The sequence below is a fragment of the Fulmarus glacialis genome, unplaced genomic scaffold, assembly GCF_000690835.1.
Source record: "Fulmarus glacialis isolate BGI_N327 unplaced genomic scaffold, ASM69083v1 scaffold25805, whole genome shotgun sequence".
Lineage (NCBI taxonomy): Eukaryota > Metazoa > Chordata > Aves > Procellariiformes > Procellariidae > Fulmarus > Fulmarus glacialis.
Genome location: NW_009214104.1, coordinates 34,923 through 62,502, shown reverse-complemented (window position 1 = coordinate 62,502; position 27,580 = coordinate 34,923). Strand labels below are relative to the sequence as shown.

Genomic DNA, 27,580 nt, shown 5'->3' with positions numbered 1-27,580 from the left:
AGACCAATACTTACCGCACCCCTCTTTATGGGCAGCCCTCCTGGTGGGGGGAAGATGATGCAAATAACAAGGAGGACAGAAGGCAAGAGGAACATTACTCAGGTAATGGAGGTGATTTGGGGTGGGAGAAGATGGGGGGGGGCACAAAACTTCTGCACATTTTTGATCTTTACTGTGTGAAGCCTTTAATTACCACTTTTTTTGTACTCGTATTTGCACATTCCTATGTGTAGATTGCTGCCAATGAAACCAGAATAAGGGAAAACTAAAATGTTTCCCCTTAAATATTTGAATGTTAGAAATGGCAGTTGTGGAATAATTCAGTATGTATGAGAAAGGCCTCGCTAAGCTTGCTTGGGACCTAGTTAAACAGCAGTGCTGTATCTGTGATCGTATGCAGCCCACCTGAACAAACTATGCACTGTGTCTCCCAGGAGTTTCCTATCTAAGAGGCACTTTAAGAGCTGATGCATTGACTGGATTTGATTGATGTAGAAGCAATCTGTTTCTCACCTCATCATACTTGGAAGCCATTTAGTCTTACCGTTCCTGTTGTTGTGAATCTGTATGCATGGAAGATACATCTTTTTTCATTTGTGCAGTAAACCTGATGTTTCTATCACACATATGCTTTACTGCACAAAGAAGTTTTTTTATTTCGATGCACGTGCAGTGTATCTCTTTTCTAGCAGACAGGGGTTGTGATTAGCAGCCCTCCCAAGGGGTTGAAATAAAGTAAGTGACCCTCTAGCCAAGAAGTTTGAGTTATACTGACAAAATGTGGTTTTATCCTTGGTGATGTTACAGAATTAGGTGTTGGTCTAGCAAAAACACACCTGTGATTAGCTTTACATACTCAAGCTTTCCCTTTGAACTGTAGAAGGTTTTAGTAGGTGTGCGTGTGAGTGAATTCAGCAAAGTGAAACAGGCTATCTTCCTTCCACATCAGCCCAGGCACACAGAAACCTTAAAATGCCACCAACCACATAGGTTCTGCCAAAACATGCAACAGTACATGTGTGTTTGCTCAGCTCTTTGGGGAGCAATGGAAGAAAGGACAAAGTGAATATAACAAATGTTGGTCAGACCGCAGCAGTGCAGTAAGCACCGATTTCAGTGATGAGGCCAGAGTACAAAGCTATCTAAAACAGAACTTGTATTTTTTCTTTAACCCATTTCAGCTAATGTTTGTGAATTTAAGGTTTTCTTGCCTTTTTTTTCCCTTTTGTAGAAAGATCAAAAGAGATAACCCAACATGAAGAGGAACTGAATGGTAATGTTTCTGCTTATAGAGATGCCCAAGAACAGTCTGTGTTTGCCTTCCGGAGAGAGCCAAGTTACTTTGAGATTCCAACTAAAGAATTTCAGCAGCCATCAAAATCTCCAGAAACACAGGTCCATGAGATCCCAACAAAGGATGTAGATGCTGTAGTAACCCCTGTTGTACAGAGTCATGCCTCTTTCACCATTGAATTTGATGATGGTACCCCCGGTAAAATAAAGATAAAAGACCACGTAACTAAATTTTCGCTCAGACAGAGAAGACCGTATAGTAAGGAACCAGCTCATACAGAAGTGATGTCAGCAGAGAGCAAAGTGGCTGACTGGCTTGTCCAGAATGACCCAAGCTTGATGAGACGGCAGTCTCCAGGAGATGATGTGTACAGTACAAAGAGTGACCTGCCAGTTCATGTGAGGACACTTAAAGGTGAGTGAATGTCTTGTCATGTTCTCTGTTGGCCATGTGAATGCAGCATAATAAAGGGGGAAAACCCTTCTCCTGTCAAGGAGAACTGGACTTAATTATCTCTGCTCGGAATTTGCAAGATGAAGAATATTTCTTTAATGACTGTTAATGGTTTTGAATCTGGCTGGCAGGCTCTTCACCTGGCCCTGAAGTCATGTGTGATGCTGGCCTAGGGACACTTCAGTCTGGTTCCTCTACATCTATAATGCCAGCTCAGCAGTAATAGTGATTGAAAAAAGGATTTTGATTTTTAAACATCTAAAATAATTTTCCTGTGGTCAGGCAGGCTGGTAAACATAGGTATTTCAGTGGATTTTCTTCTCTTGGCTTCTCCTAGCTGAAGGAATGACTTTTCTTTTTAGCTGTAGTCCAGAAGAGGCTAAGTGTGATCATCCTCATGGCTGTAATGACCAGAGTCACTTGGTTGGATGACCAAAAGTCCTGACACGGAGACTCGTGGTAGAGTTGCGATATACATGATCACAATGAAGGAAATTATTGTGTTTGTAGAAGAAGGTTTCTTCTCTTAAACTAAAGCTTCTCTAACATCCTGCTCTGTTCAAAAACTTCAGGTTTCGCGGACCTGTGTCCTGTTCAGTGTGTCACTGTGCGGAATTCTTTGGGGATTTTCAAAGGTCTGAAGTGTAGTTTGGAGCCCAGTTCTCAGTGCAGCTGGTGGGACTCACATGATTCTCATGTGACTTTGAATATATTTTGCAAGATTTGGGCTTGCTTGGATGTCTCTCTTGGGCCATGCACTGAACAGCTAGGAGGAGACCACTGATTCCTGCATTCTCACTGCCTTGCAGGCCTCTGGAAGAGCTATCATTTTGAACTGCAACTTTAACTGATGAAATCATATTGAAGGTTATTTGTGCTTGAGGTCTTTCTTAAATGAGAGCAATACCTTGTTTTCTCTTAAAGGAGTATTTGCTTGGTCCGTGTTGGAAAAAACCTCCTCGTAATATGAAGAGTTTTTACCTGTTACACCTCCAACTTGCTGTTTTGTGTACAGTTTTTTGAGGAGCCCCTACAGTCAAAAAGGTCTTACATATCCAGCCTTGTGGTTTGGCATGGCATGGAAATTGAACTGTTTTTTTGTCATTGCTTGTTTCTAGGTCTTCCCAATAAGGGACAGTGTTGAGGTGCCCTGCCTGGTTATTTAGGGTCTTATTTTCAGTCCACTGTGTGTGATAGAGGGTTTTGGGGTTTGGGTTGGGGTTTTTTTGTTATTGTGATACTGGATTTTGTTGACTTGCTGGAGAACATTGTCAGGGATAGAAATATGCTTCAGTAGTTTTGCTCTTTCCTCTCAGAGAAAGCTAGAGAGTTAGGCAGCTGCTGCTCATCCTAGGATTTTCCTGAGTGATGCACAGGAATACTAGACTGACTGCACTTGCCTCTTTACAGTCCATAAGGTATGGAAAGAAGCTGAGGTAATTTAATGCATAATTTGCATATCAAGAAATCAACTCTTTGGACATTTGATTAAAACATGCAGTGTTGGTGGCCTGAGGAGTTTATCCACCTCTGCTTTGGCAGAGGACAGGGTATCATTTATCTGCGATAGCTGTGTAACATGTTCTTCTGGCAGGGCTAATTTTGAAGATGTCTTGGAGGCTACCACTGGCTGCCTATCAGGTTTGGGTCTTCCGGATGAGAGACACCCACCGTCGGGGTTCATTAGTAACATTTATTCACTTTCAGGAACAATGTGGTGAATGTAGAGCCTAGTATTGAGGCTAGAGAGTTCAGGTCTTAGCAGCTTGAGGGGATGTGCGTGGTGTTCTGCTGGGGCATCCATGGGAATGGTGGGTGTTTTTCCTTGTGTCCTCACCGTTTTGCATTCAGCAGAGTTCTTAGCCAAGACCCTTTAATTTAAGAACTTTCCCTTCCAAAGATGAAGCTTATCAGCCCTCAGGGCACAATGCAAAGTTTTCTGGCTTCCTTCATGAGGGTGTTAGGAAACTCTTCAGAGGACTGACTCCTGGGTTGAATGGATCTTGTATTAAATTCTAATCTTTCACAGCTAACTTGAGGTAATAAATGGTCTTCACCCATGTGTCTGGAGAACTTGCAAAGTAAGCTTGAGCAGTTTTCCTTTCAAACACGTGGTATTTTAGCCAGTATATCTTGCTGCATATTACAGTCTAGAGCGCAGAGACCTCTTTCCCCGTTCTCCCGATGACAGGTTCCTGGTCGTTGACTGAATCGTGTTGTGTGCCTTCACACCCGTTTCCTTCTCCAAAAAAAGGTTTGTTTTTTGGTTTACTTTTAACTTTTTGTTTTACTTTAACTTAACTTTCTGAGAGTCCTGAACTAAGGTGCTGAGGGGCAGGTATCACTGATACATAGAGAAGGTTGTAAAGATGGTTGTTGCTAACGTAAGTGAAAATAATTACGAACTTACCTTAAGCTTAGTAAACTCTAAGTAATGATTTAGCCTTTGCTTGGCTGGTGATAGGATGGTGTAACTCATGGGGGTGTCATGGTGTGATTCTTAAATCTTCAGGAAAAGTAAAGAATCCTGCAAATTCACTTTTCTGTTAGCCTCTGGTTTATTTCCCCTTGTAGGTAACGTGGCTGCTCAGAGGGGCATGCACTTGTAACGCACTGATCTGGTCTTTCATCGTGGGGGTCTGGTTTCATGGGATGCAGTGTGCGGGGTTTATTTACTGATCCTGCAGAGATATTTCTGCTCTGTAACAGAGAGAACCTAATGAGGTGATCTTAGACTACAGTAATTGGGCAGAATGGCAAAATGATATCATAATTTTTATTTAAATGGAAAAAAAGAAAGAAACAAAACATTAGGTATCTAAAACAATCAGCATTACAAAATCAGAAACCCTTGGGGTTGAAATTGTTTTTTGAATAACTTTTTAAATTGTTTTTTAATAACTTGATAGCCAACCAGTTGTGAAAAGTGGGGTCAGGAGACAGCTGCCTTCTCTTTTGATTCCTCAATCCCTGTACCACAGCAGATGTCTTTGTTTAATCCTATAGCATTTTTTGCTTTTAACTGAAATGATAAATTTCAACTGGGAGATAATGACAGGGCCACAGCAACTGAGAATATGAAAGTCAAATCTACACACCTTGTTTCCAGGCAATAGGCACGAGGACGGGACGCAGAGCGACTCCGAAGACCCTGTGGCACCCAAGGCAGATAAGGAAACAACGACGGGCAGCGAACGTGCGACGGAGCAAACCAGGCTGCAGCGCCAGATGAGGCGTGATCCCCACGAGATGCTGCACAACAAGCAGGCCTTCGTCATCGAGTTCTTCGAGGACACGCCACGGAAGAAACGGTCACAGTCCTTCACGCACAGCGCTCACTCCTCCCAGAGTGACACCGATCCGGGGCTGAAGACCAAGGTTGAAAAGCGCAAGAATGCTTTGCCAGCAGAGAAGCTGGGAAATACGGTGCCGCCGTCCCACCTCGGGGCACAGGCAGGCAAACCCAATAACAGCTCCTCCGGGACCCAAAGAACTAGCTCCTTCAAGAGGGAGAAGACAGAGGATCGGATCAACTCTTCGTCCTCCTCTGCTTCCAGAGCATCAGCCAAAACTTACGGAAGTGTTGGGAGGAAGTCTAAAATGGCTCAGGATTTTATGGCCGAGTACTTGCGGGAGACTGCTCAGTCTGGGAAGCCGAGCGCTGAGAAACCAGCACCTCTGCCCATGCCGGTAGCTCCATGTGTGGTTATATCATCAGAACCAGAGTCTGCCTCTGCTCCACCTCCAGAGGTAAAGTCTGCCCAGGGCAGGAGGAATGATGAGGAAGACAGCGTAAGTGAGACAGGCACATACACCATTGAGACGGAGTCGCAGGATAAAGAGGTGGAGGAAGCTCGAAAAATGATAGATCAGGTAAATGCTGCTTTTGTGTGCTTGGCCAGTGAGCTTAGGGCTGAAGGCTTGGGCTTCTGCACCTTGTGCTGGAGGGCTTAACTTCATTAGCTGTTGCTGTGGAGGACTGCTCCCTTTTCAATTGGGTGCAGCGGGGGTTTATGGTTAGGGGTGGGAAATCATCCCAGGTGACCTGTGTTAAGGATAGGCCCCAACAAACTGTGATACTGGTCTTTAAAAACCACAGCAAACCAACAAAATTACAAACAAACAAAAAAACCACAGACTGCAACAGGGCAAGATAAGCCCACAGCAGAGAGCTGCCTTGCTTCCAAAATGGGATTTGGATGCAAAAGTGCAAGAGTGGGCTTGCCATCTGTTTAGAGGAAAGGCAACAACAGAATAAAGATCAGGCTGATCCTGCCGAGAGCCATGTCTGGGAGCAGCTCTGCTCTCTAGGACTGCTCCCAAGCCTCTGCCTTGGCATTGCATCACCTCCTGCCCGCTGTTACGAAGACGGGAGCTGCAGCCCATCACTGATGCAGCATCTCATGGCAGGCCAAAGGAAATGCAGGCCAAGGACTGGTGCTCTTGATCCTTCGCAAGCCTTAGTGGTAGGTGGTTCTGTATTTGGCTGTGCCTGGTTAGAAGGGGAGTGCTTGCTGGCAGGGCAAGTGGCAGCTAGTTGAGATAGCAAAGGGTGTTGTCTAGGGCAGAGGCAATCTGAGATGGATCTATACTTGTTTGGATTTTGCAGAATGAGTGATAGCCTAAAAACAAAACCCCAGAGATGAGGGAGAGGCTTAAAAAAACCCACCCAACTAAGCAACCGCAGGGCAAACCAAAGTTTGGCTGATTTTCAGGTTTAACTTTCATCTGCGGTCTATTATGAAAACAAAACTGGCAAGTTGTTATGAAGATTTAGTGAAGTGTAGGCAGGAGGATGGTGAGGTTTAAAGGAAGCCTTAATTGAACCTGGCTTTAGAGCTTTGTATACAATGTTTTGTGAGCCTGGATCTAGCTTCCCTCGTTTGTTTGTTTATTACACTTGTTCCTTACATCTTGCTTGAAATGTGATCGGAAGCTTCCAGGGTAGGGTGTTTAAGCCACAGCAAGGCCCTCGTCCTGACATTAGATGGTTAATTGTTCTGGTGGGGAAGTATAAGGAAAAATGCCACAAAAATACAGTTATTTCTGGGGAGTAGTCTTGGCAGCTGTGTGACTCGGGCAGGCAAGCTGGCCAAGTTCTGCTCCTGACTGCTGTAGACTTGGTGCAGTGCAGACCTGCCACTTGGGAAACAACTAATAACTGGACCTCAGTGGAAGAAAGATTATATGAATTCTGGACTTGCTGAAGTTTTGAGGTGGTTCTGCTTTTTATTCCCCCACCATTGCGCACACACTTTTTTTTAATAGAAGTGAGAGTGGAGAACTTTATGCTATCTCTGCCCAGCCTAGGTACCATCCATGGTGGCATCTTCCTCTGAACTACTTCTAGTCAGGGAAGAGGAACAAGCCTTTTAGAGGCATGGATCTTGGTCACCCCCCTAAGAAAGCCTGTTCATCTCCAGAGGGAATTCGGCCAGCTAGCTCAAACACTCAGCTCTCTCTGAGGTGCATCCTTTCCCAGGTCCTCACATGGCAGTGCAAGGCTGCTTTGCTCAGCCCACTTGCTGCTACAGTCTATGAAAGACCCTGGAGATGGAGCTTCCCCAGCTTTTTCTAATTATCCATGAATTAGCTGGTAAATAGCTTTCCTGACACTCATCCTAAATTTCTCAGGGCTGCAAAGGGACTCCTTTTCAGTGAAAGTTACTACTGTTAAAGGCAACACACCGAAATAGGGTGAGAGAAAAGGTGGGCGTGAGTGGGATTCTATGAATAAGTGTATTTAAAGCTGCTGCTGCCAGCAGCAGAGTAGAGAAGAAAAGGATTTACTTAGTTTATACGGAAGCGTTGGCGAGCGTTTCTGGCCCTTTGGGATCATAGTTTGTGTGTGACTAATGCTTTGTGGATTTGGATTTTCCTCTTTTCTTGGGTTTTAATCTTTCCCATGCAAACACCTTTTCAGGTTTTTGGTGTTCTTGAGTCACCTGAATTTTCCAGAATCTCTTCAGCCTTTAGACCAATAATTAAAGGTGAAAAAGACGACTCCAGTTCTCACCAGCATCTAATCAGTGAAAATGGCACTAGTCAGAAGTCACCCTTGCTCCAGGCATTTGCCTCAAAAGCTGTGAGTGGGTCTCAGGCTGATGCGCAGGTATGGGCAGTCCAGGTGGATTTGCTGGGATGGCGGAGGTGTAGGTGGGTTTTCTGTCTGGATGGAAATGTGCTGCGTAGATTGATTTCCATTTTGAGGAGACTGAGTGATGTGTGTGTGAGAGGAGGGATTTTGTGGCTAGGATTTGGTTTACAAACCCTCTTTCTGACACTGCCTTTCCCACCTTGTTGTAGATGTCTGCAGCATCTCAAGGGAGTCAGAAGTGGGTGTCTAGGTGGGCGAGCCTTGCGGACAGTTACTCTGACTCTGGATCTGTCTCTGGGCAGGGTGATGGAGGTGCAGGTAAGTCTCATCCTGACATTACTTTTTGAAAGTGACTGAATGTAAGCCAGGATGATATGAAAAGCAGGAATTAAGGGCTTCTGTGTGTCTGGCAGTGGCTTATTTTCTGGTTTAGCTAATGTATTTGGGGATGGGAAGGACAGAGTGAATCGTTCCCAGTGGAGTAAAGATGGAGAGAGCCTCCGGTTTGCATTTCAGAGTCATCCAAGAAGTTCTTAAATGTTACGTTTGACGTGACTAAAGGGCAGATGGGAAGGAGAAAGATCGTAAGGGCCTTGGGTGTTAACTAGCCCCTAGTAGTAATTCTTTAGACTGCCTTATGATGCCAGATGAAAGCCCTTTGCAAGTTGCCTTGGACTTAATTACTGACTTGTGCTTTTTTTGTGTGCTTCTCCTCAATCTGGCTGTGCTGAGAATTTTAGGCTGTTCTGGGGTTTGCTGTCAGGCGGCAGGTTTGAAGCATGGAGATCAGCATAGATCATGGGTATGGAGGGGAGAAGGGGAGCGGGAGGAGATCAGGCTCCCATCAGAACTGGGAAGACAACTTACAGACCCCATGGTCCTGTTGAGAAAGGGAGAAAGGGAGAAGAGCACTTTGTTGGCTTTTGTAAACGTTTTCAACTTTTTTGGTTGGAAATATTTGTCATTGTCTTCATGCCATCAACAGCTATAGGTAGGTTCAGTAAAGATCAGAAGAAACCTTTGTTTCAGAGGTCATTGCCACTGTTCTCACACTGTGTGAGAACCTGACTCCCAGAGTGTTTGAAATATTACCATAGTCAAATAACCAGTTATCCAGGTATTTAAAGGCGGTATCAGATATGAAGTCCTGGCCAGCGGCATGGGAGAAATAAAAGCACCCTTTCTATGAAGTGTGTCCATGCTGAAAAGCCCACCTACACTGGGGTGGTGAGCTCTATTTCAGAGCCTCTTCATTGCTATAGGGTCTTTCTCCTGAGACTTTGCTGTGGGATATGATCATATGAGAACTTCTACTGTGAATAACACCGTCTATTTAGTCAAATGGCCTATGTTGTGTAGAATGGCACTTAAAACACTGCATCACTGCAGTGAGTTGTCTGATTGCTTTTCAACTTTTTCCCATGGCCTGATTTATGGTAAATTGATGCCAGCAGTGCGGTTACCCTCCAAAATACGTGCTTATACCAAGAGGTATATTATGGGAGGATGAATCTGAAATCCTACCTTGAGAGAGGGATGGTGTTGAGCACTCTGACCCAGCAAAGGAATTAAGTACAATTTTACCTTAAGTGTCTGTATTGATAAACCTGAGGGACTGACCACCAGCCAGGCCCTGTTGGTGTTCATATTACATAAAAGCTTAGTTCTAAGCATGTGTCTTGTGAGTGCTTTTGTGGACTTGCACTGTGCAGGAGCAAGCTCTTCCTAAATAAATAAAGAAGTGGTATAGTTGTACAATAGTTGATTCTTGTTCACTTAACTCTCTTCAGAAAGCAGTGTAGCCCAAAAACCTGGGGAACCAGAAAACACTGTGCCCTTGAGAACAAGGCGCCTTCTTCCTCAACTCCCACCAAGCGATAAATCAGACAGCCCCACGCCCACGGTCCTGGTCTGCCAGGAGTCCTATTCTGAGGTTACCAAGAGAACCATCGTGAAGGACCACTGCGTGGAAGCCTATGGCGATCCCAGCAGCCACCTCTTCATCCAAGAAGACTTGGATCCAGATAGCCTCAGCGATGCCAGCAGATCTGATGATGGCTTCAGCATGGAAAAGGGCAAGAAAGAGAACAATAAAATGCTAGAGCAGATGGGAGAAGAAAAAAAATCAGAGAGCCGGCAGCCAGGAGCCTCCCGGGTCTCAAAAGTGAGAGCTGTAAGTGAGCCAGTTTCTACTTCGTTCTACATTGGTGATGACAGCAACGATGTGGGGATTCCCTCGAAGCTCTCTCTGAGCGTGTCCCATGCTCGAGCAGACAAGGACAGCAAGGATCAGGAGTTTTCCTTCAAGTCTGCTGGCACACCTGTTCCTGGGAAGCCACCAGTCAAAGATGTTAGTGCTTACATTAATGCAGCAGGAAAAGTGGTTATTTCCCTTCATCAGAGTCTTCCTCAAGATCAGGAAAACGTGGCAGGAAAGGAAACATCATCTTTTGTTAGACAGGAAAGTTTTACCAAAGATAAATCAAGCAGTGGTGTTCCTCAAAATAAACTCCCGCATATTTCAAGTCACCCTCTGCTTAAAGACTTAGAGGCTGTTCGGTCAACCCGTATGGACTTTGGTCAGGAGACTCATCTTCTCCTTAAGGACACTGAAACGGCCTTGGCAGCACTGGAAGCCAAATTACTTGGTCAAAGCCAACAGCTGGAGCCCTCAGAAACTGCTGGTCAGCTGGAGGACTCCTTGTCAGGGGACTCGGACGTGGACACCGCCAGCACGGTCAGCTTGGTGAGCGGCAAGAACGTCCCAACGAGCGCCCCGAAACGCAAAGTGGTCGCGAGCTTGCAGAAGGAAAAATCTTCCTCCACGCCGTCTATCCAGGACCAGTGCGGGCAGCCCAGCGCTCGGGACAGGCTGACGGAAAAACGGAAAACGCAAGCGCCAGAGGCATCAAATCGTGCGGAGGCCGCCAAACGCTTCCAGATGAAGCGGAGCGCTGGGGCTCGGGGGTCGCTTGACTTCACGGACGATGAGAGAAGCTCAAGCCTGCCCTACTTGCCGGTCCCTGACGCGGTCGTGTCTGACCATGAGCCCTCGGTAACCCGGCCGGTTCCCAGAAGGAAGCCTTTTACTCAGGCCACCAAGGAGGACCACAGCAAAACGACCCCGAATGTGCAGAAAATCCAGCAAGTTCTCACCCGCTCCAACAGTTTATCCACCCCGCGGCCCACGAGGGCCTCAAAGCTACGTCGTGCCCGGCTGGGAGATGCTTCGGACAATGAATGTGTTGATGCTGAGAAAATGGCCTCCAACCCTGAAGCCATTGCTCCGGGCCCAAAGCAGTCCATGGAGACGAAGAAGCTCTCCCGGCTGGACATCCTCGCCATGCCAAGGAAACGGGCAGGTTCGTTTACGGTGCCCAGTGACTCCGAGACGGCGCAGTCGAAGTCGGGGTTTTCGGGCCGGAGTGTGGAGTCCTATCGGAAGACAGGTGTTTCGGAGGTTAGAGCTGCTGCGAGGAAAACGGCAGCGGCCGCCCCCCCGAAGGTGCAGGACCCGTTCAAGCAGTGTCAAGTATTCTGCCTCGTCCAGTAAGTGCTCATGCTTTATGTTTTTCCTCTGTTGCCCTCTTTCTGATTTATAGGCTGCACATGGTTGCCAAGGATTGATATCTCAGTAATACGAGTGCTGCATCGGTGAGTACAAAAGTCTGCATTAACGAGCAGTATGGAGGTTGAGATTTCCTGTGGGTTTGGAGACAGCAGAGCATCTCTCATACCCAGTGAGATATTATTGTGGTGTTGTCTGTGAGGATATTGCAAATAGCTGTTTTTCATTTTCTTTTTTTTTTTTTCAGTGACTTTGTTTTCTGAACAAGCAGTTGCAATTTTACAGGAGCATGTTAGCCATTTTTCTGTCAAAACCATAAAATTTAATGCCTTTCCAGTGCTACAAGGAGTTCTGTTCTGTTTTTCTTTGACTTCTAAGATTTCAAAGCTTGCTCACAGAGAGATTATAATGGTGTTGATGACAGCTGATGTCCAAGGTGGCAGGTTTGAAGGCATCTGAAACAGGAGAACAAGAAATAAATGTCCCTGTGTTGTGAAGGCTGTTCCCTTGTTCTTCCTGTAAATGCAAGTGTGGAACTGGACACTACATGTTGATTGCCCCAAGAGATTCCCGCTACTGTGAATTTTCATTCACTTTTGCCATAGGTAAGGCAGGTGCACAGTCATGTTTCCCATGAGGCAGAGTTTTGGGGGCTATCTTGCCCTGTAGCTGTGCACTCAACAGACCCTTGCAATATCAACATTTATCACATTGAAGTCAGCCTTTAATTAAGAAGTGGGGACAATGCAGATGACAACTCTAAGATGGTAACTGATAATCAGAGATTGTCCCCAACACCTTTGTTCTAAGTCCTGGTCTCCACCCGTAGTCCTTGACCTACCATGGATGTGGCAAAGCAGATCTGTTTGCTTAGGTTTTTAGGAATGACGGGGGGCCAAAGAGACAGGAAGAACCCCTTTGGCTGGGCTTCTCAGGCCTGTTGAGAGGGATGCTATTTTCAGCAGATCTGTGTGTTTGTAAGGGGTCTTAGAGTTCTGGATGTGTCCATTTCCTATATTTTCATGCAGTTGAAATAACTATTCTTCTTGCGGTATTCATTTTTTTGCATGCTAAAAATGTTATTTGCAGCTTGTTTTGATTTGGATTGTTTTAGTGCAACAGCTTCCCTTTTGTTTTAATGATTTTTTTTCTTACACGTTTGTATATGCATGTAAATCAGAATGTGAATAAGCTAAAAGAGTATGTATAGTCTTTCCTCTTGCCTTTTTTGAGATGATGCTATTATTGACTTCTTGTTAAACAATAACAAATTTAAAGCAAAATAATGTGGTCAGAGTTTTCCAAACAGGAGGCACTCTTTGCACTTCCTCTGCCTTTGGACCACAGGCTTCAAATCATTTGGAGAAAATGATAAGTGTTGGCCAGTTCTTGGTTTAAATGAATTGGTTTTTGATTTCCAGAGCTCTGTAGCAGCATGCTAACACCTTATGCATAGTTGCAGCAGATGATGCTAATCCTTTCTCTGAATTAGTTGCTTTTAAAATACTAACCTCCTAATTCCTTGATAGGATTGTGGACCTTGCACAAGCTCTAAGTATACTAGTGTACTTGATGCTTCATCGTGCTGTACCAAGTGTGTGATGCATGTTCCTATACTAAAGCTATTATAGTTATAGTGAATCAACACCTAGCACCCCGTTCCTGGAGCAAAAGTGAAACATTGATAAACTGAACTATTGCGCTGTGCCATCAAGACATTTTTTAGCATGATACAATAACCCTTGAAAGCATTGAGTGTCGAGCCTTGGGAGTAAGGAGGCAGATGTGGCTGATTTATTCAAGGATTTCTTAAAGCGTTTAGCTAACCACAATAGTTTCCAACTCTCGCAGTGGGAGAAAGTTAGTCTCGCTAACGGAGGAACAGAATGAACTATCTGGCCATGAGACAAGAAATGCCAGTAGATTGTCGGGCCATCTGAAGTAACTTTATGTGAAACGCACAGATAACATCAGAATAATCCAAGTTACCAATTCTGAAAGCTAAGGGCTGTCTCCCCAGCTCCTCTGTGTACACGATTTGTTTACTCAGTGTAATTTGAATGGTACTGAGGGAGTTGATTCTGATTTTGCTTGGCGTACAGGGATGGAAAATCAGGCTCTTCATTTTGAAATTGCTGTTCAATGACAGGGTGACCTCTTGATTCTAAACCTGTCTTAAAAAAAAAATATCTCTACTGATGGAATATGAGCAACTTTATTTTTTTCTGTAAGCCAAGACATTTATATAGCTACAGCTGAGATAGCGATGTCTAGGAATATCTTTTTCACTATACAGTAACTATCTCTAGTTTCTACCTGCATCTTACATGCCAAATTCGTTACTTTTGTTTGTATGATCTAAGATGCCAGCTTAATTTGCTTGCAGTGGTTCAGCGTTATGATAATCTTGGTAACGCCGTAAAGCTTTTAGGTGGTGTAATTTTAAATAACTTGGCTTGTTCTGTGTTTGGAGGTCTTCATTCTCCAAGGAAGGACGAAAGGGAATAAACGGTATCCGTAGAGAGTGTAGTGAGGCAGCGAGCACCAGGAGCCCAGTTTTCAAATAAGGACATCTCGATGCTTCCCATGCAAGGAGGACCTGGGTGTCTACAGATCTGCAGAACTGGTTGGGATAAGTGGGCAGCTTCCACTTGGCTCCAGGGATTGAAGCCGGTCCTGACAGCGTGAATGCGCTTTCTCGTAGAGTGTCATTAATGGTGAATTGCGAGGCAGGAGGCGAACATGGCGGTGTGGACTTTTGCGAATAACGCCAAGCACTGTAGTCTGTTCTTCACTCGAAAAACCCTCCTTTTGCTTGTACTCGCAGCTAATTGGAAAGGTGTCTGCAGGCTTGAAAATTGGGCTCTTTTTAGAGAAGGATTTCTGTGGGACTATGAGGAGTCTGAAATGTGTGCTACTTATACACAGAGCTTCTGTGCATGGAAAGCCAAGTCTGTGGTAATAATTTACTACATTGGAGTTGTTAACACAGTCATTTTGCTTTTCCATTGGAATTTCCCACTCCAAATTTTTATAGTGAATGGGAGCCATAGAAGTGCTCAATTTTGAAATAAGCTCTGCAAATGCACTGTTTACCTTAAAATCTGCACAGAAACTCTCCTCTCCTTGTGCTCTTGGGCTAGTTTTGTGTTACCTTTTTGCCCTTTTGTAGTTATTCTTTACTGCTTTCCTTGGTCTGAAACCAATTCATTTTTTATAAGCATCAAGGCGGAGACCACAGGGTTCAGATTACACTTCTACTTCGGAGGAAGAATATGGCTCAAATCACAGCTCCCCTAAACACAAACGCTCCCATACTTCAACAGCCACACAAACACCGAGGATACGTGGCTCTGGGCTGAGCAAGCAGAAGCACAATGGCAGAGAAACAGATGACGATGAAGATTTTGATGACCACCCTGACCCCTACAACTTCATGGCACAAACAGCAGAGATAGCAGAAATAGCCAGGTGAGGTGGGGCTTTATGTATTGACCCACATGTTGAAAATGGATTGAGTTTTCCTGGGTGTTCAAATCAAGCCCAGGTGTGGAGGTAGAAAGAGAGGCACTCTCTCCTGTTGTTTGTGTGCCCTCCCTCTCCTTCATATCTGAACATAGGCTTGTTGAGATTTGGAAGGTTTTCATGAGGCTTTACTGGCTGTGCTAGGCTGTGCTGGTTGTACCTTCTCTCTAGAAAATGCCAAGGTGCAGGGCATTGTATCTTGGTTTGTTTCTTGTTCAGGCTGTGGATGGGTCTCCTCTTGTAGCTCTAAGTCTGTCAAAAGATGTAACTGTCTATACCTGCTTATCTCTGCTTTCTGCTGGAAGTCACTGTGTGTGCATGGACCGGTTGGTGTGAACTGTCCTAATTCTCTGCAGAGGAAGTCAAATGGATTAGCAAGACTGAATATGTAAACTGTTGAAGCTGCTTTGCCTGAAGCCGATGAGGGAGCAGTAACCAGTTGCTGCGGGGCAGAAACCTCTTTGCTTGGCACAATTGAATCCAAACACGAAAATCTGTCTGGGCCCTGTGTATAAATGAGTTGTTGCTTAGCTTGATGTCCCTGGATACATTGTATACTGGTGGTCTGATGGTTGCCTGGAGGACCTCAGCAGTAAAGCAAATAGATTCTTTTTTTAAACAGTGGCATTTGAGGTTTGACATCTCTAATATGCAACTGTGTTAAGACAACTTTCCAGAAATACTGGTCTTCCATTGTACTGGCCATACTTGAAATACTTTCGACAGACGAAGCCGTCTTCTGTCTGCTTTTGGTCAGCATTTCCACGTCACCCGTATCACTTGCTACACTGATCTCAAAAGGGCTTTTCTTGTGTAAGCATTGCTGTCAGGCTGCTAGAAAGTGTGTCAGCCTTCAAACCTGGCTGCGTTACCTGTACCGCATGAAGTGTGCATGTGGGAGACGCTGGCTTCCCTCCTAGCAGCGTTCCTAGCGCGGGAGAGCGCTTCGGGTTGCAGCAGCTATAAATAAATGGTTGCGTCAGACTTGTCTGGCGCTGCACGTTGCAGGGCTCGGTCACAGAGTCTGCTTCGTAATTGCAGTTCTGATTTCCGTTGCTGCTCCCAAATTAACTGGGAGGGCTTTAGAGGAGTCAGAGAGAGTTAAAAGGGAAAATGCCACTTGTTTACAGTAAGTGAATCACATAATAGATGCGTTCAGTGACAGCTGTATCCAAACCAGCATGGATAGGGGGCACCTTAGGCAGGCAGATCAAACTGCTTTTTATTAATTCAATTATGCATTTTCTTTCTGAGGAAATGTTTTGATGAACTGACAGTTTCATTACATTGCTTGGTTTTTCAAATTAAAGAAGAAAGTGTCTTTCGGATAAAGTTAGCTAGCTGGAAGATTATTTTTCTTCTCTTAGAATCTTTTCTTTAGAATTACCACAACAGCTACTTTTGGTCTGAAGAGGGTTTTTTTAAGGTCTGCTAGCAACAATCCAGACGCTTAGAAACTGTTTTTGAGATCTAGAGCAAGTAGAGCAGGGTGCTGCAATTGCTGAGTGTTAACTGGACACTTGTCAAGGGGCTTGAAGTTTCAAGACTTGGTTTCTGAAAACCAGATCCCTCTAAGGTATGCCGTGCTTACCCTGCTTACCTCAGAAGGGTAATTCTCTCAGCCCTTCTGGAGAATGTGGAGGCATATTTTGATTTACAGTCTATAAACCATAAGGAAGAAGGAAAGAGAATTTGAGGTTTTATTATTTAAATAACAAAGAAAAAAGCTTTTTTCCTTGTATGAGCTTTTTAAGGGAAAATAAAGAAGTCCCAAGAAGAAAAATTGACTATGTTCTCTGGAAAAAAAAAAAAAAAAAATAAAAAGAAGGAAATAGAGTGGATGGGTGGGGGAGCAATAACATAAAGCTTCTCTATGGATTGTCTCCAATACTTTCTGGTAGTGTGTAGTCACTAGAATTTGCTTTTTATCAAATCTCTACTTTGAAGCTGCGTTCAGGAGAGGAGTGGATTTATTTTGTGTGCAGCCAGAATGTTCCTCGGCACTCTGCCAAGGCACCCAAAAAAACCCTGCTTTCCCTAGTCTCTGCAGAGGTTATAGTTCCCACAAACTTTTTGTGGCTCCTCTTTTTGTATTTTATGAATATGAGGCTTGTTGTATCATGTGTCCTAATGGCTCTGCTGCATGCCCTGTGCTTTAGGCTCAGCCAAACCTTGGTGAAGGATGTGGCCATCCTTGCGCGAGAGATTCACGATGTTGCTGGAGATGGGGACTCACAGAGTTCATCGGGGACAGGACCAAGCACCTCCCTCAGCTCTGTGCCCAACACTCCTGCTTCCACCATATCAGCAAGAGAAGAGGTAAGATCCCGAACGACAAAAATCTCTGCCTCTGAATGCTAGTAAGTACGCGGGGTACGGTTGTGGTGGGAGACCAGGGCAGCATCCCCAGTTGTTGCAGCATTGTAAAAAAACCTCATCCCCTGTCCTCCTAAAAAACACCACCAGAAAGATTGACTGCAGTCTATTGAGGATTCTTTTTATTTTGCCCTCCTCTGTGCCATGGCCAGCCTTGCAAGAGGTGGGAGTCATATTATTTCCTAAGGATCTCATGGCCTTTAGTCAGACTTTGGTCCCTGAAGTTTGCATCTGAGGAACAGGAAGGAGTGAGTGTGCTGCGCTGCTGTGGCAGGGAGCCAGAGCCTCCCTCCTTGTTGCAGACAAGGCACTCACCGCGTGCTCTGGCTGCATGCTCTGTATCAGCTGTGTATTTTGTACCTCTGCTGTGTTCTTTCTGCCAGGGCTGTTGAAATGCTGTGCAGGTGTTACTTGAACCCCTTCCCTCCATCTGTGTATTAATGGGCGAGGGCAGGGACTCTGCTCTCCAGACAGCGAGGTGGGCAAGTAGGAAGGCAGTTAGCTTGGGAAGTACTGTCCTGCAGCTCTTCGGTGAATCTGTGGCTTCCTCCTGAACTGTGTAACAGTTTGTCTGCACTGGAGTGGGGAGGAGAGAGGTGATTTCTTAATTTGGCTCACCAGTGCTGCAGCACGGGGACTCACCTCAGCTCAAACTTGGCTGCCAGGTCACCAGGAGGCTCCAGCTGCTAAAACAAAGTTGCCTTTGTTGCTGTTTAAATCCACATTCCCTCCTGTCTACCACCAGCGTGGGCTTAAAAAAAATACACCACTCTATCTGCTGTTCAGATGGGCCTATTGGCCCTCTGTTGTCTTTGTTGTGAGAATTGCAGACCTGTCCTAAGCAGGGTTCAAAGCTGAGGACCAAACCTGTTACCCTGCCAAGAGAGTAGGTGGAGGCCCTGTGACCCTGCTGTGTTCATCACTGAAGGTGCAAAGCAGAAGTTTAGGGAGATACCCAGAAGATCAGGCCAGTGCGGCTGTGCTTGTGTTAAACTGAGGTCAACTGCTCAGGGAGGGGTTTTTTCCTGAGGCCGTTTGGAGCCACAGCACACAAATGTTTCGCAATAACTTCAGGCTCTGAGAGAAAGTGTTTTATTGCTTTGTTTCCATGAAAGTGCCACACCTGCAAAACCACCTTTTGTATTATTCTTTTTGAGCAGTTAAGGTAACAAATCTACCTTACTTCTGACTTGCAAATGAAATGTTTGCTGTGGGTTGGTAATGACCAGTACTCAGCACCCATTTCCTTCCAGAAAATCAGCTTTTTTGTCGAGTGCCACTGAAGGGTACGACCCTTCAGCTCATACAGAGGGGTGTCTTTGCTGCTAGAGGAAGAACACCTGTAAAACACAGTGTTTCTACTCTGTGCAAAATATTGGGCTCCGAAGCACATGGTTGTGATGCTGAATTGCAGGATCACAAAGCCAGGACTGCTTGGACCCAGGCGAGTTGAGGGTTTCTCTGCGATGTGGCTTTGCAGCGCTGCCATGCGCTGTGTGGGACGTGCCAGTCAGCCCCTTGGCAATAGCCAGGAGAGCAAATGCAGGGCTGTGTCACACATTGGGTAATGCTGCCGGTACCTACCCACTGCTAGAGCAGTTTTTGAGATCTTACAGTGGTGTAAATGAAGAAGCACTGGTAGGAGCCTATGAAGATAGATCAGGAGCCATAACCTTTGGTGTGTTCAGACAGTGGTGGCTGAAACCACCATAAAGGCTTTTAACTAGACTCACTCCAAATAGGGTTGGATAGCACCGTGATTTCAGCAGGGAGGCCATTTGAATTACACCCAAAATGCCACCATGCATCAGTGGAGCTGCCCTATGTTGGCGATAGCCAGGAACAGGTTAAATCAGCAGGACTTTCTACTGGCAATGCTAAGATGTGGAGCTGAATCCTGAATAGCTTGGAATCCTGAGCGGTGCATCTTGGGGGTCGTGCTATGGATGGGAGCAATATAAACTGATGTGGGTTTAATAAACACACATCTCGTGTTTGGAACTGGACTAGAATCAGTGAACACGCTTGCCTCAGTCTAGGTGCTGCTGAGTCTGCTAAAATAATTATTTTGGCTTAATGCAGGGAAGTTGCTAGGAAATATCTGAAGATCAGTGTGTGTGATGCTAAGCACTGTGAATTTTGTGAGTGTTTATTAAACAACTTTATATTAAATATTCTAGGAAAGGACATAGTGATGAGAAATAGCTGCTGTGATTATAATAGAAATGTATTGAAACATCTGATAAAAGGAAGTATGTGAATAAGAAATGTTTGCTCTGTGTGACTGTCTGTTATACTGCTCTGGCTCTTGCAGTGTTGTATGCTATTCTGCTAGCTCTTGATTTTCTACTACTAAATATTTATATCTATTCTAATGAAGTGGGAAAAAATGCAGGAAAAATAAGTACTGATGCTGGAATCGCTTTTGAGGGTTTAATGCCATACCAGAAGCTTCATTTTGGACCAGTGTGTGGCACAGCATTTCTCAGCCTCAAATGAATTGCTTTTTGAATTACTTTTATTACAAAGCTTGATTAAAGATTAAAATAGTGAGTGTTCTCTTAAAAGTTAAGATGAAGCCTTACATTTAAACCTTATTCTTCACGTTCTGTCCTTTCAGGTCCGGTGTTGGCTTGGGTGTTTGCCAGGGAGGTTTTCAGTTTCCCAAGTGCATGTTTGGGGTGTTTTTGTTTGTTTTTGTAGCCTCAGCTGTATAGTTTATAATAACCTAGATTCTTGGCATACTGAGCTGAGTACTGCAACAAAATAAGCAAAAAAAAAAAAAACAACCCAAACAAAACAAAACAAGAGTTCAGCAAGGGTGAAACCTTCATGATTCCTGTTTACCAAAGCCACGGGTTGTTTGGGATGCCTTGCATTGTGGGTGTGTAGGTTTTACAGGACCCAGCTTTCTGCAGAGCCGAGCAGTCAAACTGTGAAAGCTCGACTGCTGCAAGCGTAGTCAAGTGGGTCATCCCAAATCACTGGCCACTTCTGCAAATTTTAGCCCTGCATGAAATTCTTTTGGTTGGTCTTTTTTTAAAGTTCATAATGATATAGCAAAAACTTAAGGGCTCAATTGTGTTTGTTAAGTTGTTGTTTAACGTACTCAGTATGAGTGTTGGTATGATGAGAGGAAATGCTTACGGGTGTGACAGAACAGAAAGCATGAGAACGGACCAGGTCACATATGAAAATCTCCTGGTGATGGGGGAGCAGGTCCTGTCCTTACCGTGTTTTCAACTGGTTGTGCTGAGAACTGCTGGACTGTAGGAATATCTCCTTCCCTTCTGGTGCTGTTTCACCGCTGCAAGCAGCCTAACTTACTGTTTCTGCACTTCACGAAAGGATGCTTAAAAAAGGGAAGCTTATTAGCTAAACAGTTTGGCTGCTGTTCCCCTGTACCATAATTTCTCATACCTTCTGCCTGTGTATAACCCAAGTGCTATTGCATAGAGTGTGGGGAGCCTGGACCTTGGATGGCACATGGTTGCCTCGCAAGAGCTGTGTGCTTTGCCAACCAAAGAGCCTCCTGGGCTGTATGTTTAGCCCATTCTCTGTGCTCGGAGGGCTGCTGGATTTCACTCAGCGCAGTCCGTTTCGAAGTAACTGGGGAGCTGCCCGAGACCGCCTCTGCAGAACTGGTTGGTGACCAGGACCTCTGTGGGCTTCAGTGCATGCGGGGGGGTGGGCATCGAGTGCTGGTCCTCAGGAATGCGCTTTTGGGAATGTCAACCCGAAATAACCCCAAACCATGTGTTCTCTTTGATACTTGCTGTCACAGTCATTCACTAGCGTTGATCTCTTTGTTTCTGTTTTAACACAGATTGCTCGTAGATCTTTTCGGCTGGCATATCCATCTCAGGTGCACTTTCCATCCCATTATTTTTGTATCTCTGTCTTGTCGCTGTTACTTTCGTCCCCTTCTTTTAGAGTTTTTGTCTGTCAGTCAACCAAACAGAGTAGGTGTCTTGCCTTTTCTGTTCTTCTTGTTAATTATTTGCATTATCAGTGGTTTTGTATTGCTTTTTCATCTCTTCCATGTGTTACTAAATGGTTTCTGATTAATTATATTGTGGCTTTAATGTTGCATATTAAAACATAAGTTATGGGAAAACAGGGCCTTTTTGAGTTTTAGCCTAAATTCAAATCAGGCAAAGATGTACTTTTCAACTACGTGCTCAAGTCTCAAAATTATAAAGTGGAATAGCCCCACTGAGTTTCGTAGGATGACTCCAGTGGGTAGATGCTTGCAGGATTGGGGTCTAGTAATTTGCTTAGGAACCCATACCTGTCTGAACAAGACCTAAATGAATCAGTGTTCCTCTGGGGCTTGCCTGAAAATCTGCAATACCTGCAGTGAGTGCCTGTGTGCCTCCTTCCCTACTAATTTTTAATGACTCATTACTCATTATTTCCAAGTTGGTGCAGCACATTCCAGAAGCAAGTCTGAACTACCAGAAAGTGCCTCCGGGATCAGTGGAACTGAAGGATTTTGACCAAAATATGAACGATAATAGAGAAGAGGATCCCTCAAGAAAAACGAGGACAAGAAACCGTGAGGAGGCAGGCCACCTTTTTCTTTACTTTATATATGACATTGCTTTAAGCTGCAGTATGTATACCTGCTCTTTCTAAGCTGCCAAAGGAGGCTACTAAAAAAGAAAAAAAAATTAACTTCAAGCCCTGGCTTGTAGGTATAGAAACAGTGTTTAAAAAAGAAAAAAAGAGGAACAGAATCACCCTTCTTTCCAATACCGACTGGAAGTTTCCTCTCTTGTGTAAAACTCCATTAAAACCTGAGGCTTGGTCACTTGTTGTTTGGGAGGAGGCATTCAGTGTCAGAGCCCACTTAGGCTATTTCACTGCTCTTTTAAAGAAAAACACAAAAATCTCAGCTTTGAAATCTGCAGTACCAATAGTTTAATGGCAAGAAATCATGGCATGAAAACAGTTGTTCTTAATAAAGGCACCTTATTTTTCTTCAATGGGCATGCTGCTCAGAGCTGCCCATAGAGCAGCAGTGGCAGGATCTGGACCTTATGAGGAGTTTCTGCAACTGGGCTCGAGTGCCGTCGCACAGCTGGCTTGCTGTGCCATGCTGTGCAGACAGCAAGCCATTTGTTCTGCGTCGTTCCCTCCAACGTGTGCAATTTGATGCAGTTGTTCTGGGGTGAGAGAGCAGGGTAACCTGGAAATCGCTGGGATGATGCTAAAGGGTGAGGAAGCCTGGCCTGAAACTTGAGGCTGGGGGTGGTGTCGGAGTAAGGGCTGTAACGGGGTGATGGTGACGGAGAGTGGAGGAGCAGGCTGCTGATGCAACACTCAGCTGTTGCTTCTGCTTGCTTTCTACCTGCTGGCTGTGGTTGAGAAGGAAAGAGCTGGGGCAGAGGCTCCGGGGAGGCAGTGCAGGCAGGAGGGGAGAGCTGGGCTCCAGCACAGTCACTCTGCTGCTCTGGAAGGGGAGTGTGGCTCAAACAGGCTGACGGAGGGGAACTTGGGCTGAGCCACTGGTACCGATCCTGTCCTGTGATTGACTTGAAGCAATCCCTCACTCCCCTGTAGAGACATGCCAAGGCTGAATAAAAGATGCAGGTTCAGAATGCCCCCAGCTGATGTGGGCTTTCATGGCAGAAGCCTGGGGGCTCTTTTGAACCACGGGACTTGAATATTTGGGGTTTGGTGTTTTTTTGTTGTTGTTTTTAATAAAGCAGAATGTAACATGGTGGGATTACATGGCTGTGAAGGTGGCTTGAACTCATATAAATCACATTAGATAGTTTCAGTGAGACTGCTTGTGCGACTTCTTGCATTGTGATTTGGCTTTTGGGGTTTTTTTTGGTGGGGAGGTGCCTGTGAGGCTTAGAAAGCATTTCTTTCAGAAATGCTTAAATAGTTATCTTACTGCAGACAACTGTCTCTTTGTACGCTCCTCAAGAAAAAAAATCCAAGCAAGTTAGTGTTAATCTTTTTGCCAAAGTGCTGTAACAAAGCTGCATGTCATCTTAATCTTCCTTGAACTTCAAATATCATCCCCATAGATGAAGATGTTTCAGTGGAGGTCATTTACTGTAAAAATTTCCAGTTTTGTAATATGCCATGTCTGCTAAAAGTTCTGTGATCTGCCCTTATGTTTTAGGTAATCTTTGACAATCTGATGTTGAACCCAGTGTCCCAGTTATCACATACAATCCGTGAAAATACAGAAAACCTAGCTGAAAAAATGAAGTAAGTAACTTTTTAGCCCTGGCCTGAAATGTTGACTTGCTGCTGAGTTTGTTGGCTTGCTACTTGTGGAAGATAATGCATTGTTATAATGGAAAGTCTTGTTATCAAGATGCAGGGAATCTAGATGTAGGAAACTGTGCGTGTAGTGAACGAGAGGTAACATGATTATTTGTCATCTCTTTTCCTCATATGTTTGGCCTTTGGAATTTTAATGCTGGATTTCTAATGCCAGTTGATGCCTTAACTTTGAAATGTTGCCTGTGCAAAGAGTTAGCAGAAAATGTATTCCTGTTGGTGGATTGTCTCCTCTTTCCTCCCCTGTCCCAAGGCTCTTAGAAAGCCTTTAGGTCACCAAGGTTTGTGAAAGCTCTTCAAAGCCTGTTGTTGCTCTAGAAGACATAAGTTAGGGAAGGACTTTGGATTGTTCCTAAATCAACTGAAAGGCGCTTTTTCTGGTCGCTAATCCACTAATCTCCTTTGTTGCCACATCTTGTCATAATTAAGTATTTTAAACAAGCAGCTTTTGGATGGCAGTTTTAAGACCTGCTCTGCTTTTTGTGCTGTAGGATTCTGTTTCAAAACTCGGAAAGAACCTGGGAGGAGATGGAGGCCAAAATTAATTCAGAAAACGAAGTGCCAATTCTGAAGACATCAAACAAGGTAAGACCATGCGAACAAGTGACATACCGAAGGCTTGCATCCATGAAAGCTTTGTAAGAAACTAAAAAAAAACCAAGCTCTGGCCCTTCTCAAATCCATTTCTGAAATTTCTAGTCCATTTGCATGTGTTGAACTGCTGGGTTTTGTTGCTGTTTGAAGTGTGACAAAGTGAGTTCCTCCAGCTGTTGTGTTTCACCAAACTCTTCCCCTCCTCCTTTGTGATTCATCTTCAAAGACCCAGTCCCTTAACAGATGTTCAAGTTTAAGGTCATTAGGCCTCATTTAAACATCTAGCAAAGTATCACCTACCATGTAGTTGCCACAACTTCGGTTGTAGACAGGTGTTTCTCATGAATGTTTGTTTTCTTCACCTGTAACAGTTTGATAAGAGGGCAATAAAAAAGCTTCAGCCCTAGGGTGGTGTTCGTGCTCCCATGACCTCTTATTGTCGTTTATGGGGACTGCCGGTAGGGATTTAAGTACAATAACGGACCCAGTAAATATGGTTAATGCTAAGCATACATATAACTGTGCAGGACCTGTGTAGCTCGGTGCTACAGCAGTATATATGTGGCCAATTGCTTTGTCTGGTCTAGGAGTTAAGTTTGCAAATATCTTTGTGCATTGGTATTAAGGAGGATGTGGAGGAGCCTTTGTACAGTTAATCTGGCTAGCACTTCAAATCTAAAATCCACTGTGGCTATGAACTGGGTGGTGTAGTAGCACTTGGTGAAATGATGCAGAGCAGAGGTCCCCATGCACTGACCAGATGCACCTAGATACAGATCCTAGAATCATAGAATGGTTTGAGTTGGAAGGGACCTTTAAAGGTCATCTAGTCCAAACCCCCTGCAATGAGCAGGGACATCTTCAACTAGATCAGGTTGCTCAGAGCCCCATCCAACCTGACCTTGAATGTTTCCAGGGATGGGGCATCTACCACCTCTCTGGGCAACCTGTTCCAATGTTTCACCTCCCTCATCATAAAAAAATTCTTCCTTGTATCTAGTCTGAATCTACCTTCTTTTAGTTTAAAACCACTACCCCATGTCCTGTCACAACAGGCCCTACAAAAAAGTCTGTCCCCATCTTTCTTATAAGCCCCCTTTAAGTATTGAAAGGCCACAATAAGGTCTACTCAGAGTCTTCTCTTCAGGCTGAATAACCCCAACTCTCTCAGCCTTTCCTCATAGGAGAAGTGTTCCATCCCTCTGATCATCTTCGTGGATACTAGCTTTGTCTTTTCTGTTAAATAAGCAAGGTTGGAACTGACTTTGAATCTTCTTGATCAGATAAGGCAGAAGGAGTAAGGTTAGATTCCTGTGTCAATTGAATACTTTGTTGCTTAATTTTCCATTCTGATGCTTTTGTTTCTAGGAAATCAGTTCTATCCTGAAGGAGCTCAGGAGAGTTCAAAAACAGCTTGAAGGTTGGTCATGTAAACTTTTTGCCTCTCAAATGCCAGTAAGTTGCACAAAATAAAATAAATTGGCTTGATTTGCCAGTGAAAGCTGGGAAAGGATGCAGAAGTTTAGTTTGTTCGCATAGTGCTCTCTGAAGAGTGCATATGGAATGAACAGTAGATTTATCTTGTGCTGCCAATTTTTAAGAAAATTGTTGACTTTTGCAGTGTGGAAGCTGTTGGTGTGGAAATGCTTTGTTTGTAGTAATTAGCATATTCCCATAAGATGAAATGGCAAAGGTCTGTTCTGCTGAAATAATATTTAGCAGCTCTTTCAGCCAAGAAGCTGTGCTGTGCTTTTTGGACTTGAATTTTACACATAGAGTTCTGTGCAACAGAAAAGGCAAGACAAGCTCTTGCATCATCTAGAAGCTTAATAAAGACATATAAAAACATACAGGTGTCATTTTGGCTCCTGCTAAGAGTTTGCCATTTGGCTGCTGTAATTTGGCTTTTCCGATTGTTGTGTTTTAACCTGGCAGGCAGCCAAATACCACGCAGCCGCTCATTCACTCCCCCCCTCCCCGGTGGGACAGGGAGAGAATCGGAAGGGTAAGAGTGAGAAAAAGTCTCACTGGGTTGAGATAAAGACAGTTTAATAGAACAGAAAAGGGAAAATAATAATAATAATTATAAAATATACAAAATGAGTGATGCACAATGCAATTGCTCACCACCCGCGCTGACCGATAACCAAGTAGCGATCACTACTTCCTGGATCACGCCTACCATTCATATACTGAGCATGGCGTCACATGGTATGGAATACCCTGTTGGCCAGCTAGGCTAGCTGTCCTGGCTGTGCTCCCTCCTCCCAGTCTAGCTTGGTAGCAGAGGATAGTTGTCCTTGACAAGGTACTTAGCAACAACTGAAAACATCAGTGTGTTATCAACATTCTTCTCATACTAAATCCAAAACACAGCACTAGGAAGAAATTTAACTCTACCCCAGCCAAAACCAGGACACCAATTTAACCAGAACGTTGAATGTCCTCGTAGCTTGAGTCTGGGAGAGGTTTGCTTGTTAAAGCTGCTTAGGCCTGAAGGTATTAATGAAGAAAATACCGTGACTAAAATGAACACGAGTACTGCCTACAGTTCTATTGCCTTCAAAATGAAGGGAGCAACCTTCTGTTTTGAAACTCTGCTGAGTGCTGCTAATATGTCTATGTTGGTGTTTTTTTTTTTTTTTCTTCCCCCCAGTCATAAATGCTATCATTGACCCTACTGGAAACTTGGATGTAGTTGCCAGTAACAAAGTATCTTCTGCAGCAAAACAATCTACAGCCACTAAAGTCAGGACTGCTAACACTTCTGGATCCACACTGGAGACTTTGTCCCCAGCACAGATGAGAAACTACACACAGAAATCGAACTGTGGGTCTTCTAGCTTACAAGATTCGAATTTCATTCCAGATGGAGAGAAATATGTGATCTGATACAATATTTTGTATTGCTATCATATTGTAATCTACTGTCGCATTAGTATTGTGTATGAGTGGTTTGTGGACAGTTTGTGTGGAGCAGTTGTTTAGATTGCTAACACGTTGCACAAAAAAACCCCAATCTATGCTGTGAGGGTGAATGGAAAGTCTGTGTATGCCTTTTAAACAAGACTAGCACTGTGGAGCAGCACATACTCAGCATAGAGGCAAACTGATTTTTAGAAAATTATTCACTCACTCTTCCAGTGTGCCATAAGAAAACAGGCTTTGCATACGCTCCATTCAATACTGACGAAGCTAAAGTGTTCTTGCATTGGCCTGTTCATAATTATTCAGTTGTAATGAGGCGCAATTTAAAAAACACTCTTTTTGGTACTATATTTGTTTTGGTTTTGTTTGTTTGTTTTTTGTACAAGTGAAGCGTTACAACTCTGTTGGAATCAACGTGCAAATCCAACAGAATGATTGTGCA

General features: G+C 44.3%; 1 protein-coding gene across 1 annotated transcript; it reads left to right on the top strand.

Moving 5' to 3' along the window:
- CEP170B (centrosomal protein 170B) lies at nt 1–27,580 on the top strand (the record flags this gene model as incomplete). The annotated part of the gene is given in 15 exon segments (XM_009578450.1): nt 1–102; nt 1,232–1,708; nt 4,857–5,620; nt 7,671–7,859; nt 8,054–8,162; nt 9,635–11,348; nt 11,350–11,393; nt 14,634–14,883; nt 17,097–17,256; nt 21,140–21,178; nt 21,736–21,879; nt 23,453–23,541; nt 24,108–24,201; nt 25,579–25,630; nt 26,867–27,580. Coding segments are annotated over 15 exon segments (4,463 nt in total), but the record flags the coding sequence as incomplete, so codon positions are not given.